Source organism: Xiphophorus hellerii, chromosome 2, assembly GCF_003331165.1.
Source record: "Xiphophorus hellerii strain 12219 chromosome 2, Xiphophorus_hellerii-4.1, whole genome shotgun sequence".
NCBI classification, from domain to species: Eukaryota; Metazoa; Chordata; class Actinopteri; order Cyprinodontiformes; family Poeciliidae; genus Xiphophorus; species Xiphophorus hellerii.
Genome location: NC_045673.1, coordinates 17820551 through 17833723, shown reverse-complemented (window position 1 = coordinate 17833723; position 13173 = coordinate 17820551). Strand labels below are relative to the sequence as shown.

General features: G+C 38.8%; 1 protein-coding gene across 1 annotated transcript in view; it reads right to left on the bottom strand.

Moving 5' to 3' along the window:
- The window catches only part of mtss1la (MTSS I-BAR domain containing 2a), a 44633-nt gene extending 33020 nt beyond the window's left edge, over positions 1-11613 (bottom strand). The window contains 3 exon segments of the mRNA XM_032589922.1: positions 6974-7047; positions 7160-7221; positions 11053-11613. Coding sequence (XP_032445813.1) covers positions 6974-7047; positions 7160-7221; positions 11053-11121 — 205 coding nt within the window. The 5' untranslated portion in view covers positions 11122-11613.
- Positions 11614-13173: the final 1560 nt, after the last annotated feature.

Sequence of the window (13173 nt, the reverse complement as noted above, 5' to 3'; positions counted from 1 at the left end):
TATTTAAAGAGGTAGTAATCACTCTGTATCTAAGCTTCTTAATTCATAGAAAGTTATATAAAAAAAATAAATATATAAATCCTTTTCTTGCTTAGATATGATTACATTTCCGGGTGGAATTTTTGATGTTTTGACAAATTTTGTCAACATGTCAAAAAGTTTTTTTTTTTTTTTAATTACTTATTGCTTTGAAAAACAGAGTGAAGAGTCAATGTTTCATACTTTCAACGTGTGTCTCAAATGAAGCCACTGGTTTTGCACCTCTTAATTATGTTATTTGCCCTTTAAGACGCAAACTGGGCCTCAAACTTCCAAAAAAACAAGAAAGGTGTTGAAAACATGAAACATGTCTCTCCATAAGCTTTAAATTCTCCAAATACACCCTGTTAATATAGTTTTAGCAATTATGAACCCTTATTGAAAACAGATGAGGGCTTCTAGTCTTGCAGATTCAGACGTGCCTTCAGACAAAGATCCATCAACATGGCTTGGAGAAACTGTCAAACCCAGAGCCAAAATGCACAAGCAGCCAACTCATACAGCTGCTCCATAAAACACAGACGCTGACGCCAGGGCCATGACCGTAGTTATAAACTCTTAAAACTCACAACACAAGTGAGAGGAAATCCAAACAGAAGTACAGACAACAGGAGTTTCTATATGTAGAAAGAGTCACCATCTGGAGGATCTGAAACCTAATATAATTTTCACAGGTTTTATATTAAAACAAATCTGCCCTCACAGTGAAAGACAGTACAAAAGTTAGGACAGGAAATCATAAAATCCATTTTTATTCCCTGACCTCTCTCCCTGGATCAATCGGGAAGTACTGAATGAGGGGAAGTGTTGCCTGCCTTGGCATGGATGAGCAGGGAAATGTGCGCAATTTTGAGAATGCGAGAGTTAAAGGGGTGAAGGGGTGAGTATGTTAAAGGTGGATTAAAGCAGGCGGCAGAAGAATGCGATGAAACCTCCAGCTGTGTCGGCAGCTGCAACTCGTCCCCCAACACAAGAAGGGGATCAGGGTGACAGCGATGGCGGCTAGCAGTTCATAGCCGAGGGCAAGACTCCCCCCTGGTGCGTTCAGCCCTATATGGCTTTATGGGAGACACCAGGGACAAATATGATCACCGCAGGCAGACAGACCCACGTACAAAAAAAGAAGCACGCACACACATGCAGAGGCCAAAGAAAAAGAGCCACACAGACAGAAAACAGAAAACGGTGTGCAAGCAACTTTAAGTTGTTGAACAGCTGTTGTGGCTAAACTGTGAAGACGAGAACATTGTGGCAAGGGTGTTTTTTTGTTTCGCTTTGTTTTTGCTTTTTTTTTAAAAGAAAATTTTATAACAATGTAACAGCAGTCAAAAGGTCAAAGCCGTCAAACTGCGGTCATGGAACAAGCAGGCTGATACTTAAGATTTACTCTTGAGCAGCACAGGCTAGTTTTCGCGGATATCGACATTCCTGCTGCCAAATTAATTACAGAACTTGGATCATGCATAGAATAAAACAGCTCCCACAGGACCAATGCAACTAAAATGGCAGTCTGGTTCAGAGAGCATATAAATGCACAGTGTGTACTGAATGATCAACCATTTTTAAAATTGGGGGAATAATTTTCAGTAAGCACTTTGTGATCACTTAATCTACTGGGGTTTTTTTTAAGGAAAACTGTTTAAAATATTAATCTTTAAATTGCACATTCTGTACATTAATAACAAATAATAATAAAATAATAATTAACATTAAAAATGCATGTACTGGCACCCATGTAAAACTCCTGTAGCATTGTAAAAGATTTAATAGTGTTCACAATAAAATTTGAATTGTTGAAATAAATTATAAAACCACATGATACATTTAGCAAGTCATAAATTTCTGGTGTCTCCAAATTCTAAATAATTAGCAAAAACTTATTTGCAAATAAGTAGCACTGCCTAAATTGCTTATGTTTTTCTTTTGTTGTTGCAACATAAGAAACATTGACATTTATTTTTCTTCCACACATGTTTTTTTTTTTGTAGTTAGCATGAAATGTTTTTTTTTTAATCTGGCCAGAACAACTTCTTCCATGTAAAAACAATAAAATATTTGCAAATCGTTGCAAATGGATTGCAACACAGTGCAGATGATTTTGAGTTTTACTTTTTCAGCAGGTTAAAATGACAATTCTAGCATTTTTTGTTTTTCCTGTCCTAAAAACATGATGCTTCCACTGCCATGTTTCACCTGGGGCTGTTGTCTTCACACTGTGCACGCTATTTCTTATGTCCAAAGTTTGGATTCCATCACCATATGAGGTTTTAGATGTTTAAGTCGACTAAATTCAGCTTATTTTTTAGGTAAAAAAGTCAGTCAAAGGAATTATTTTCAATGTAGCACAAAAAACGCAACTTTTTCCACAAGTCAACACAATTCATGCAACAAACATAAACCATAGATCATGCTGCTTCTGGTTTACTCACATGTCCACTTGGCAAATTCAGATGCAAATAAAATGGCCTAGTTGAAAAGTTGCAACATCTTAGAACAGCATGCAATTGCAGGAAAATAGCTGAGCATTTCAAAGTTCATTTACGATTAACTTTTTTTTGTTACTATTTAGTCTTTAAAAATATCATGACAATGTGTTGCATGCTTCCACACAACTACCCGCATTGGACTTTCATGAAGATTTAAGCCAAAGTTAAAACATGCATAAATACGCCAATATGACTAAGACTTGATATTGATAAATGCCTTTTCTTTAATGACTTGGATCTTATGAAAAGCCACAAATGCTGATTCTGAAACTCATAAAAGGCAGATTCATATGGAATGTCTCATTGATTAAAGAACAAATATACAGCTACAAAATATACTGAATTACAGTCCTCTTCTTACTATCAATGTGTGCAGAATCCTAATAGCAAAGGAAGCAATATGTAGTATGCTAAAATATTCCAAGGTACCATAACATTTAAACTCTATATGTAAATAATATGTATGACATTCATAGTTCTTTATACTCATATCTGATATAGATTTCAGCCACCAAGATCTTACATTGAGAGATAACACCACTGTGATGATTGAAAAGAGAGAGTAGTGATGTGAGTGAACTGTGAATGAATTGTAACTGATATAATATTCAACAATATTGCATTGTCATGTTATTTTCTAGTGTCGCGCTCCCCCAAACAAATCTAAAACTCACTGTTATAACAAAAAAATCAGCGTCTTCCTTTTAGAAAAACTGTTTGCTCTGTTTGAGCGTAAGCCATGTTTCATTAGTTTCTCTTTAATTGCTCTGAAAGTCTCTCGTCGCTCATATAGTCCATGGCCTAAGAAGGATGACATTAATCCTTCAGTTAATGTTCCTCGCAGAGGAGTGAGTGGGTGTATGATTGACACACTTACAGGGATGTTATGCATCTCCAGCTGCGAAACTCAGTTTGTTCATCTCTCTCAACTCTCTTTGGGCCATCTATCATTCGGCTGTCTTGCCTTCATTTCTCCTTTGAAGTCTTGGCCTACAATGGCCCGAACCTCCATTTTACTGGAGCACACTACGGACTGGTTAAGCCAAGTCTACCTTGCTCCATCCTGTAGAACCCTTACACTCTTCAGTAATTATTTAGTAAGATAACCAAGTTAATAAAGGCAAGAGCTATTAGAAAGCATATGGGATCAATGGTTGTGACTGTGGAAATGGAAAGAGTGTTGCTGAGATCCCTTTATGGTAGTGCCTGGTAAAGACAGGCCGGTGCTGCCACAAAGCATTTAAAAGCGCACTGGTATGTGACCTGTGGGGTCAGGTGGCCGGCTACCAGCTGTCATACTCTGAACATACATGTGTGTGTGCGTGCATACATGTTTGCATCCACCCCCACGTGATTGTGCTTGAGAGAACGTCAGAAGCCTTTGCACGCTCATGCGGGTTAGTGGGATTTTTTTTTTGACCTACATACTGCTCTCGACGATCAGGTCCAAAGAAATCTGTGTTAATCAGCGTCCTTCTAGCCAGCCTCTGCCGTTATGAGCAGGGTGACAAAGCAGACGACATTAAGACTGAAAAACAATAAGCTCCATTTTTTTCATTTCTTTGAGCTGCTTCTCCCCCCTTTAGCTGCTTCCACTTATTTCTTCTTAGCATAATAAGACAGTGATTAGAGGCTTTTGAGCATCTAGCACTAAAAGGCTACCATATGGATAAATGTGAAAAAAAACAACTAATTATACTTTTTAATATTGAACTATAGTTCACATAGATATATGGTTAACATTAGATATAGAAACTGTACAGCTCAAAGAAATGTAATTGCTTGTCAGCTTTAAGCCTTCGCTTTGCTTTAAGAAGTGAAGAAATTGTCTCAGTGTTGATCCAATCCTAGGTATTGGCTCAGGGTAAAGATGGAGGCTTTTTTAATAACTGCTGGATGAGTCCATGACTATCCTCCACCTCACATCCCTGTTGGTGGTGTAGCCTCAGTTGTTTTATATCAACTGCACTGATAGGTGTTAGTAGTTCTGTTCCTATCAGGAATTTGAAGCTGTTTCTTTTGCTCCACAAACTTAATTGGTGATTATGTTACTGACTGCACAATTACCTCAGAGAGAGATTTTTATATGCTATTCTGGGCTGAAAAGGAATTCCTGTTAATAAAATAAAGGAAATGCGCCCAGGTTTATTATCTTTTTATGATGTGGTTTTTTTTCCCCCCATTCCTAATAGCCACATTTCGTTGTGAAAAAACAGATTTATCTGAAGATGTGTAGAATTTTTAAATCAACCGAATAGTCTGTTAGTTAATGTTTTCCAGCACATATTAAGGCTTAATAAGCCTTGTCCACTAGGTCCACATTTCATTAAATATAGAAACTGTTTTTATCCTAATCTCGTAATTTAATTAGTAAGTTCAAGTTAAAAATTCAAAACAAAAGAAAATGTAGTACATTTTCTTTTTAAACCACAATATTCTCTACTGCTGGTTTCAATGGTGAAAACATAACATTCGTACTTTAACAAATATGAATATTTTTCTAGATAAAAGGTCTATTATATGCCAGTTAATTTATAAATGTAGAAGCAGAAAAAAAATCTAAGATATTTTTTGAATGCATCAGGTAAAACATATTTTTAAAAATAGTGACTTTTTAAAATAGTCAATAAATAGAGGGCCATAAATTAATGCCAAATTAAAAATTTGAAAGCTCCGTAACGGTTTTAATTTTTAACCTATGCACATGAGGTTGGTCTCATTTTTACATGAAATCATCTAGTGTTAGCAAGCAAGCTCTGCAACTACATTTTTGTTCAACTAATTTAAAAACATCACTGCCAAAGCAAAATGGCAAGAACACAGAATTAACTAGCATGGTAAAAACTAGTCCTATGACATTTGCTTCGTCCAGACAATCCAGAGGGTCTGGACGAAGCAAATGTAGCCCAATCACCAAGGTTTGCACGAGCTATAAACTGGTAACGCATCAGTTCATAGCTATGAAGCTAACCGAGCAAGGCGACTGTCAATATTAATTCAATATTTGGAAGAGTAGCCAACATGGACTGAACAGCTTCTTTCATTTCCTCTGCTGCCATTGCTAAAACTACAGGCAGGCCTGCAAATCTAAAACAGCGCAGAAAATCAACATCATCTTTAACTTCTTCTGTTTGCTGATTGGCTCTAAAGAAATTCTGCAAGATGGAATCCAAGTCAGTGGGAGAAAGCCCAGACTGTCTGAACAAGATTTGAACAAGGCTGTGGTCAGGCTATAATTAACAGGAACCACATTAAAGTGTACTAGTAGGTGAATAATCAATACATGGCATTTACACAGAGAGTTAACAAGCTATGGTCAGCCTTGTACTTCAGCTAGCTGCTCAAGACATGAGTTTTTCTTTAGAACCGTGAGAAAGGCCCTGCATTTTTTAAGTGAGGCATAATTAGAACATGAGAGCAGCTTCTTTAACCTTAACCATGTGGCAGCAGTGAATTAAAGTTGTCCTGCAAATGCTACTGAGAGTTTGTCACTGTTAAGAAAATGAATACTCCATGTCCACCACAACATTACTGGTGAGTGAACAAAGGACTTGAACTTATTTTTTTTAATTAGGTAAGATAGTTAAAGTACAGACATGATCAAAAACAGTTTCCTTGCATGTAGTAGGAGAATATCATATTACTTTGAGTTTGTTGAGAAGGCAAATCTGTCGGCGTAGTGGAACAAGAGCCTGCGTAATTTAGTGAATTTAGCAGTTTAAAACATCTCAAACTCTAAAAGTTCATACCAGTTCATTGAGCTGTACTAAAGATGGTGAAATGGTAAGTTCCTGTCCTTTTGTGGTCTTGTACTTTAAAAAAATTACGGGAAGACTCATGATCAGCTGATCCACCTAATCAGATAATGAGTCAGATACTACAGGCTATATCTAATTAGCTTGTTTACTTTTCAGAAATCCCAATTTTTTATTTATTACTAAAACGAGCTCATGGTGACATGAAATATTTCTTCAATTGGTAAGAAAACACAAAAACTGATGTGTAAACACCTTATGATCTCAACCAATTATTTAATCAGAGTGAACGTAGAGCTGCACATATATCAAATTATTTATTATATTGTTATCACAATATCAATATGTGCAATAATAATAATAATTGTAAAGGACTGCTTGGATGAACTATAAGGTAGACCACTATGCATTGACTTTGCATCTACATATTAGTGTTTGGTCAGTCAAACAGGTTTACAAATTCTGTCAAACACGTAAAATACAGAATTCAGTCACTGATATGTGAAATTTCACAGACAGTGCTAAAGATATCATAATAACAACAAATAGTAGATGGAGGAAATTGCAATATACTTACAAGCAAATTTGTTTTTGCAATGCTCATCAATATTGTCATTATTTCTTTTTATTTTCAGATCCACACCCAAAACTCTCTCTGGTGCAATTACACATAGTTATAAACTGAGTCCTTACCTCTAGAGTTGGTAGCCATGTCTGCCACCTTCTGAAAGGCATCTAAAAAGGCCACAGCTGCCAGAATAGTGGTCCTGTAAACACAACGACACATGTTCACTGTACTCTGATTGCACAGAGAGTCTGCAAACATTGCATAAGAGTTTTCACCACTGACGGTTACTGTTCGCCAGACCAACGTCTCACCTGAGTTGAGAGTGCAGCTTTGTAGCCTTGGCACTGAAATCTTCCCACACGGGGTAGGAGCTCTGGTGAGAAAACAAAATGGAAAAGTTTGCCAGTACCTGAGCAAGGACATTACGGTGCAAAAGCACACTCTGTTAAATACACACAGTAAGTACGTGTTGGGATTTTATGAAGACATAATGTTCCATCATAGGGAGAAAGTCTGGAGCAACGTGACAAAACGTTCATTTAAAAGGACAATACGGTAGATTTAAATCTGTGAAGAGCTGTGAAACGTCAGAGCATGGCTCCTTCCCACAGAGCTCGAAACAAGCTGAAAATACAACCTGAACGTTCTGATTTGTCTTTAAAAGCGTCAGCAATATGTCTCTCCTCTTACATGATAAGTTCACATTGAAACTCTTTATATCACTTTCTATGTCCTGGCAGGATGGACTTGTCTTTGAAAAATCTGGATTAGATTTACCTCTGGATAATCACACTCTGCCTTGAGCTAGAAGTGCAGAAGCCAAACATAAAACACATTCAGGGCTAGATCCCATTAAAGCAATAGCTTGAGCCCTGGAGTAAAGAGAGGAAAGGCATAACCTCTGAGTGCCTCTTCAATGGAGATGAGCCAAAAAAACGGGGTTACACGTTCTGACTATATATAGCCAAGAGGCAATCTGGGAAGTGTCTCGCTCCTCATCGTTTCTGGTGTAACCTCTGTTCTGGCAATGACAGAGGTTAACTCCCAGCTTTCCTTGGATTTCCCTATGACAGTGATTTAGGAGATATCCTCTTCGAAAAACATAAAAAATAAAACTTCGCTGAACGTCTTCTAGGCTTTCTGTTCATGCTTAGCTTCAACAGGTGCCTAATTAGTTTGTAAGGTTTGTGGCTCCCTGGGGCAGGAGGTACGCGCTGCCCAAACAACTGGGAAACCAGGGTTAACGACTTGGGCAAAGACATGCACAGCATCCGGAGGGCATTGATGGGTTTTTTTTTTTTCTTATGTTCATTCACACCTCAATGACTTCAGGGAAGTGGATGGAAAGATATACATTAGATGAAGAGAAAGAGGCTGCACCTCCCTCATCATTCACTGAAGGGTGAAGGGTAAAAGCGTTATCCTTGGTCCTCAAGGACAAAATCAAAAGCTTTCACTCCGGAACATGCAGAGGCTTGTAATCAAAATGCGCCACTCGGATCTGATCGAATTGCTGATCTAATTCAGATGAGTCACCGCTGTCATCACTTCAACCTTTCACCGACTGTTCTATCACCTCCCACTCCTCTTCTATTTCTTTCCCTTTTAGCTTCGTCAGACTGTTATATAACTAACAGGGGCCGGTCGTATCCAAAATATTAGAGGGATGGTTAAGGATTTTTAAGTTGATATCGATTTTGACAGCGCACCTGTTGTCATTTTAGATTTGCTTTGGTTTTAGTTGATTAAATCTTACAACATTTTACTAAATCTAATGTAAATGTAGTCGACTAAAAGCTATTTAACATTTTTAAGGAAAACATTTTTCAATACCTGTGTGGAATTTGTTTCGTTGAACTGAGTAAAACACTGTTAATGCCTATTCAACCAGTTTTAGCTGAACTTTTAGCAGCCCAACACTCTTCAGTGTGAACAATGATCGAGCAGCAAGTGTCTTTATTTGCATGATGCTCATGCAGATCACCTGGATTCAGATAACCTTTGTCTTTTGTATGCTGAGACTTAAAGGGATAGCTGTTAAATGTAGTTTATGTCTTTGGGCATTAGTGCCACACTTGAAAAGTCTGGTCAGATCTAAAATAGTTTTTTACACTGATTACAGATTCCTCAAAGCACCATCAATAACCTCGATTTGCAAAAACAAACAAAAAAAATGTATAGTCTAGTGTCTTACTTGAGAACTCATTAATATGTGTCATCTCTTTTCATTAACTGCATGTATTGTTAGACCCCTGGTAATTTACCCAGAATCCATCATTACTTAAATAGCAGGTTGGAGTTGATCTTTCTATGTGAAAAGAACAAAGGTTTTCTTTAAAATTATTTACTGTAAAACTAACTACATGACAGAAAAGTAAAGAGGAATAAAATACAAAAATAACACAGCAGTTTAAGTGAACCCTTTTCTATTGAATTTGATATTGTTTTTACATTACTATGAGGCAGTTAGACTAACCATAAATGTTTAACATCTTTCAACACATGGAAATCCATGCCATACAAAGATCTACCTTCCACCTACCATGTAAATAATCATTGGCATCTTTATAAACAACTGTCCAATGCATCCACCAGTTTAAAGGCTTATGAGATAATTTTCTTATAAACCATTATGATGTTTTAGTCTGGAGTTTTTTTTTTGTGACAATACAAGTCTACGTTGGTCTTGGCTCCCCTTGAACTGCCATTAGCTTCAGGCTCCAGGACAAACTAATCTGAATTTATGTTTGACAAAGAAGCCAAGAGAGTTGCTCAGTAAAAGTAAGACATTAACTGCTGTCCCTCTAAGTCTATAAAGTTCATTACACATGAGGCACAGGTTGTCTGAGTTCTCCAAGTGAACGAGATTCATGTAAATAAGATTACTCAACGCCTCGTCATTGTTCACTTTCAAAAAGCAGACAGCGATTGGTAGAGCATGCCTCCATTGCCCAGCTCACAGCAGTGCAATGAGGTCAGACCTTTTTCTCAGACACCGGACAGCAATACTGTGCTGACTAAGGGCTTTAGCCTCATTCATCTGTGCTGCTTATCAATACACAGACTGCCTCTATCTGAGAGCTAGCATCTCTCTGATCCTAGCATAAGCACCACACCACACAAAAGAGAAATGTAGGAAACTAAATCAGAGCAGCCCATAGCTGAAGGGTGATTTCATCTGAGCCTGATGAATGATCGTCTCTGAAAATAGCCTGGCCCAATGTTATAAAGGTCCCTTGAGCTCTGGATCAATAAGAAACGCACCACTGAGGCAGAACGCACAACTTGATGCTTCGTTCGTTTGCAGTGCTGAGCGGTTTGCAAGCACCATGTGGGTCGTAGACAATAAGAAGGCAGGGAGCTGCCTGCAGGCCTGATGGATATGTTCACACTTTCCATCTGTTGTCATGAATAACAACAGACCACCCTGGTACAACTTCCTTGATTTCATCCCCCTCCCCCAGCACACACATTGCATCTCAGTAAGTCCTGCTAATATCACTAAAAAGATGAGAACTTGTTTATTACAAGTTATCTGTGAGATGAGTCAGTTCAACATTTGAGGTCAAAGGTTTGCCTTAGCCACTAAGCAACATCTTGTGAAGGTAGTGATTTACTGGCACAAGGCCAAACATCAGGAAGCACAATCAATAACCTCTCAAGGCTGTTTCTGCTCAAGAGGATGAGGTGATGAAACTGTTATTTCCTTCCAGAGCTTCCTTCTCAGATTAGCATAAAGCGGGAGCAATTGTCTGGGGTCAAATGTCACACAATCCTGTGATGTGTTGTGATGACTGAACATTGTGTGCTCATCTTATACCTTACTTATATGACCCAGAAGAATATAAGAACTCTTTGGATTTGTGTCAGGACCACTGGAGCAACTCCATTAGGCATTTCTTTGACATACGACAGAATTATGCTTTCATCCGAGCAGTTTGTGTTTGGTAAACAGGTTGGTACACCGGCTTGACTGTTGTGGCAACCACTTTCCTGACGGACCTGCTGAACATTATGCAAATAACACAAAGAGAAACATGCTTCATCCCTCGGCCTGTCCTGCAGCGGTGTTCCGTGTGGGATGTGGGGGAGGACCCGGTGAAACAGACAAAGGCAGTAAAAAAAATATATGCGTCTGCTTAGCCACCGTGCACCCACAAAGGTCAGATCAAAACCCCAGACTAGCTGAATATCTGCGTGTTACCTTCATGTCGTTCACGATGGCCTGGAATAATCCACCCAGCGCTCCACACTCCTTCTCCACAGACTCCATGGTGTCCAAAACAAATAAAAAGAAAGCTCGCGAAGAAACTAGAAACAGTCCGGGGATGCCAAGGCTCAGCTTTGTTCACTCATTAAATATGTCGATGCTTGTTTCGATCATCCGAGGATGCGAAGCCACACAGCCAGCAGCCTGCGGAGCGCACGAACAAAAACAAATGTGCGGCTCGGGGCCACCGGCTGCTCCTCCAACTAGTTCCGTCGCTACTCGCGTCTCTCCGCTCGGCGGCTCCGTGAGGGTTGGAGCTGTCTGGTGGGGACTAAAGCCGCCGGAAAACGTGGAGGGCACATGCACTGTGGCTCCTCATAATGAGCGCAAATAACACAGAGTGCACAGTTTCGGGGGGTAGAGGGCAGGACCAGGGGCCACGACACAACGGGAGACGGGATCAATCGCAGGGGGGACGCGGAGACGCGCTCTGTTGTTAATAGCGGAGCAGATGTCTCGGAGATGGAGTCTCCCGTAATTCGATCCATGGGAATGGAAAAGGGGCAGGTCTTTTTTTTTTTCTGGGTGAGGAGGAGGGGACAGGGAGGAAACACCCTCCTCCAAGCCCGCCTTTCACCCGACGCAAACAAAAGTAAAACCCTGTTCTCTTAGAGAACATTTTCCTGACATATGCAAAGCAGGATTTCCTCGGTTTTATGTGTATCCTTGCACGCGTCTGATAATGCCCAGCTTTGCCTCGCTTTTCTTTATTCTTGAACCTGTTAAAAGAAACAGTAGCACAAGGCTCATTGTCGCCTCAGTGTATGCACCGGATCATGCACAAGAGAGGTGTTGATGACTTTCAAATTTTGTAGAAATGTTTTATTAAATGCATTAATACCCATGTTATGCATATTATGCCGTTTACATAACTAAAAACCATATAAAAAAAATAAATGCTGATTAAAGGTAATTTATATTGTGCAGTTATTTCACATCAAGGAAGTTTGGTGACGGTAACTTCCTGAAGGGACACACCCTGAGCATCTCTCAGCTCAGCACACGGCTCATTTTCTTAGGATTTAAATGTTTGGCTGGCTTGTTCTTCTGGGGTGTGACAAGTTGAAACACATAATTATTTCTCTAGCCTTGATAGTGAATAAAATGTTGATTGTATACAATATTGTTTATACTACAATTGGTAGAAGTTAGACTTCCATCCACTATTCTGTCCATTGCACCTCTCTTACCAAGCACATCCTGAGGAATAATCTCAAACGCTTAATAGACACTGGCTCCTAAAAGGGCACACATGCCTGTCAAGATAGCAGGTTTGTGACATTTATTACACAGAGAATATGATAACTACTACCCACTCGTTTTTGAGTTGTAATTTGGAAGCAAATCCTGTACAATTACACTTTAAAGTTTTAAACCTGATGTGCAGACTCTAAAAATAATACTTTGCCAAACTCCTTTAATTCTTCTCAAACTCGGATGTGCTGTCAGTTTGTTGTGGATTTGAAGAACCAGAAATAAAGGATTGAAATAATGTTATGATGATTAATGGTATAAAGGCATCTGTATTTAGTGCAGCACCACATGTTCAATTGGAAACGTCATGGTAATGAAAAATAAGTGTCAGGAAAATGTGGAATAATTGGCACCAATATTGCTGGTTTTGATACCAGCAATAGTATCAAAATCAGATATTTTTTATCTAATTATACACAGAGTGAATATGGAACCATGGTCACAAAAAATATAACTTTTTCCTTTTTTTTTATATAAACCCAATGACAACACAAGAAGGAAAGTGGTTGGGGATGATAACACTGAAGGAGCTGTAGTCATTTCCAAATAGATCTGGTTGTTTTCTTCCGTTTCTGGAACAAAGATAACTTTTTTGAACAACCATTATCTCTGGTTTTAGATGCTCTACAGCTAGAAGGATTTTTTCCCCAATACCTTTTTATTTTTATTTTGGGGACATTTGTTATGATGCATAACCATAGCAACTAGACGGTTTGCAAATGGGAGCAGCTACATCACAGGAGCTGGTCTGCCTGCCTTCTAACCCTAATTGTGAAATTGTAAGCAATTTGTTTTGATCCC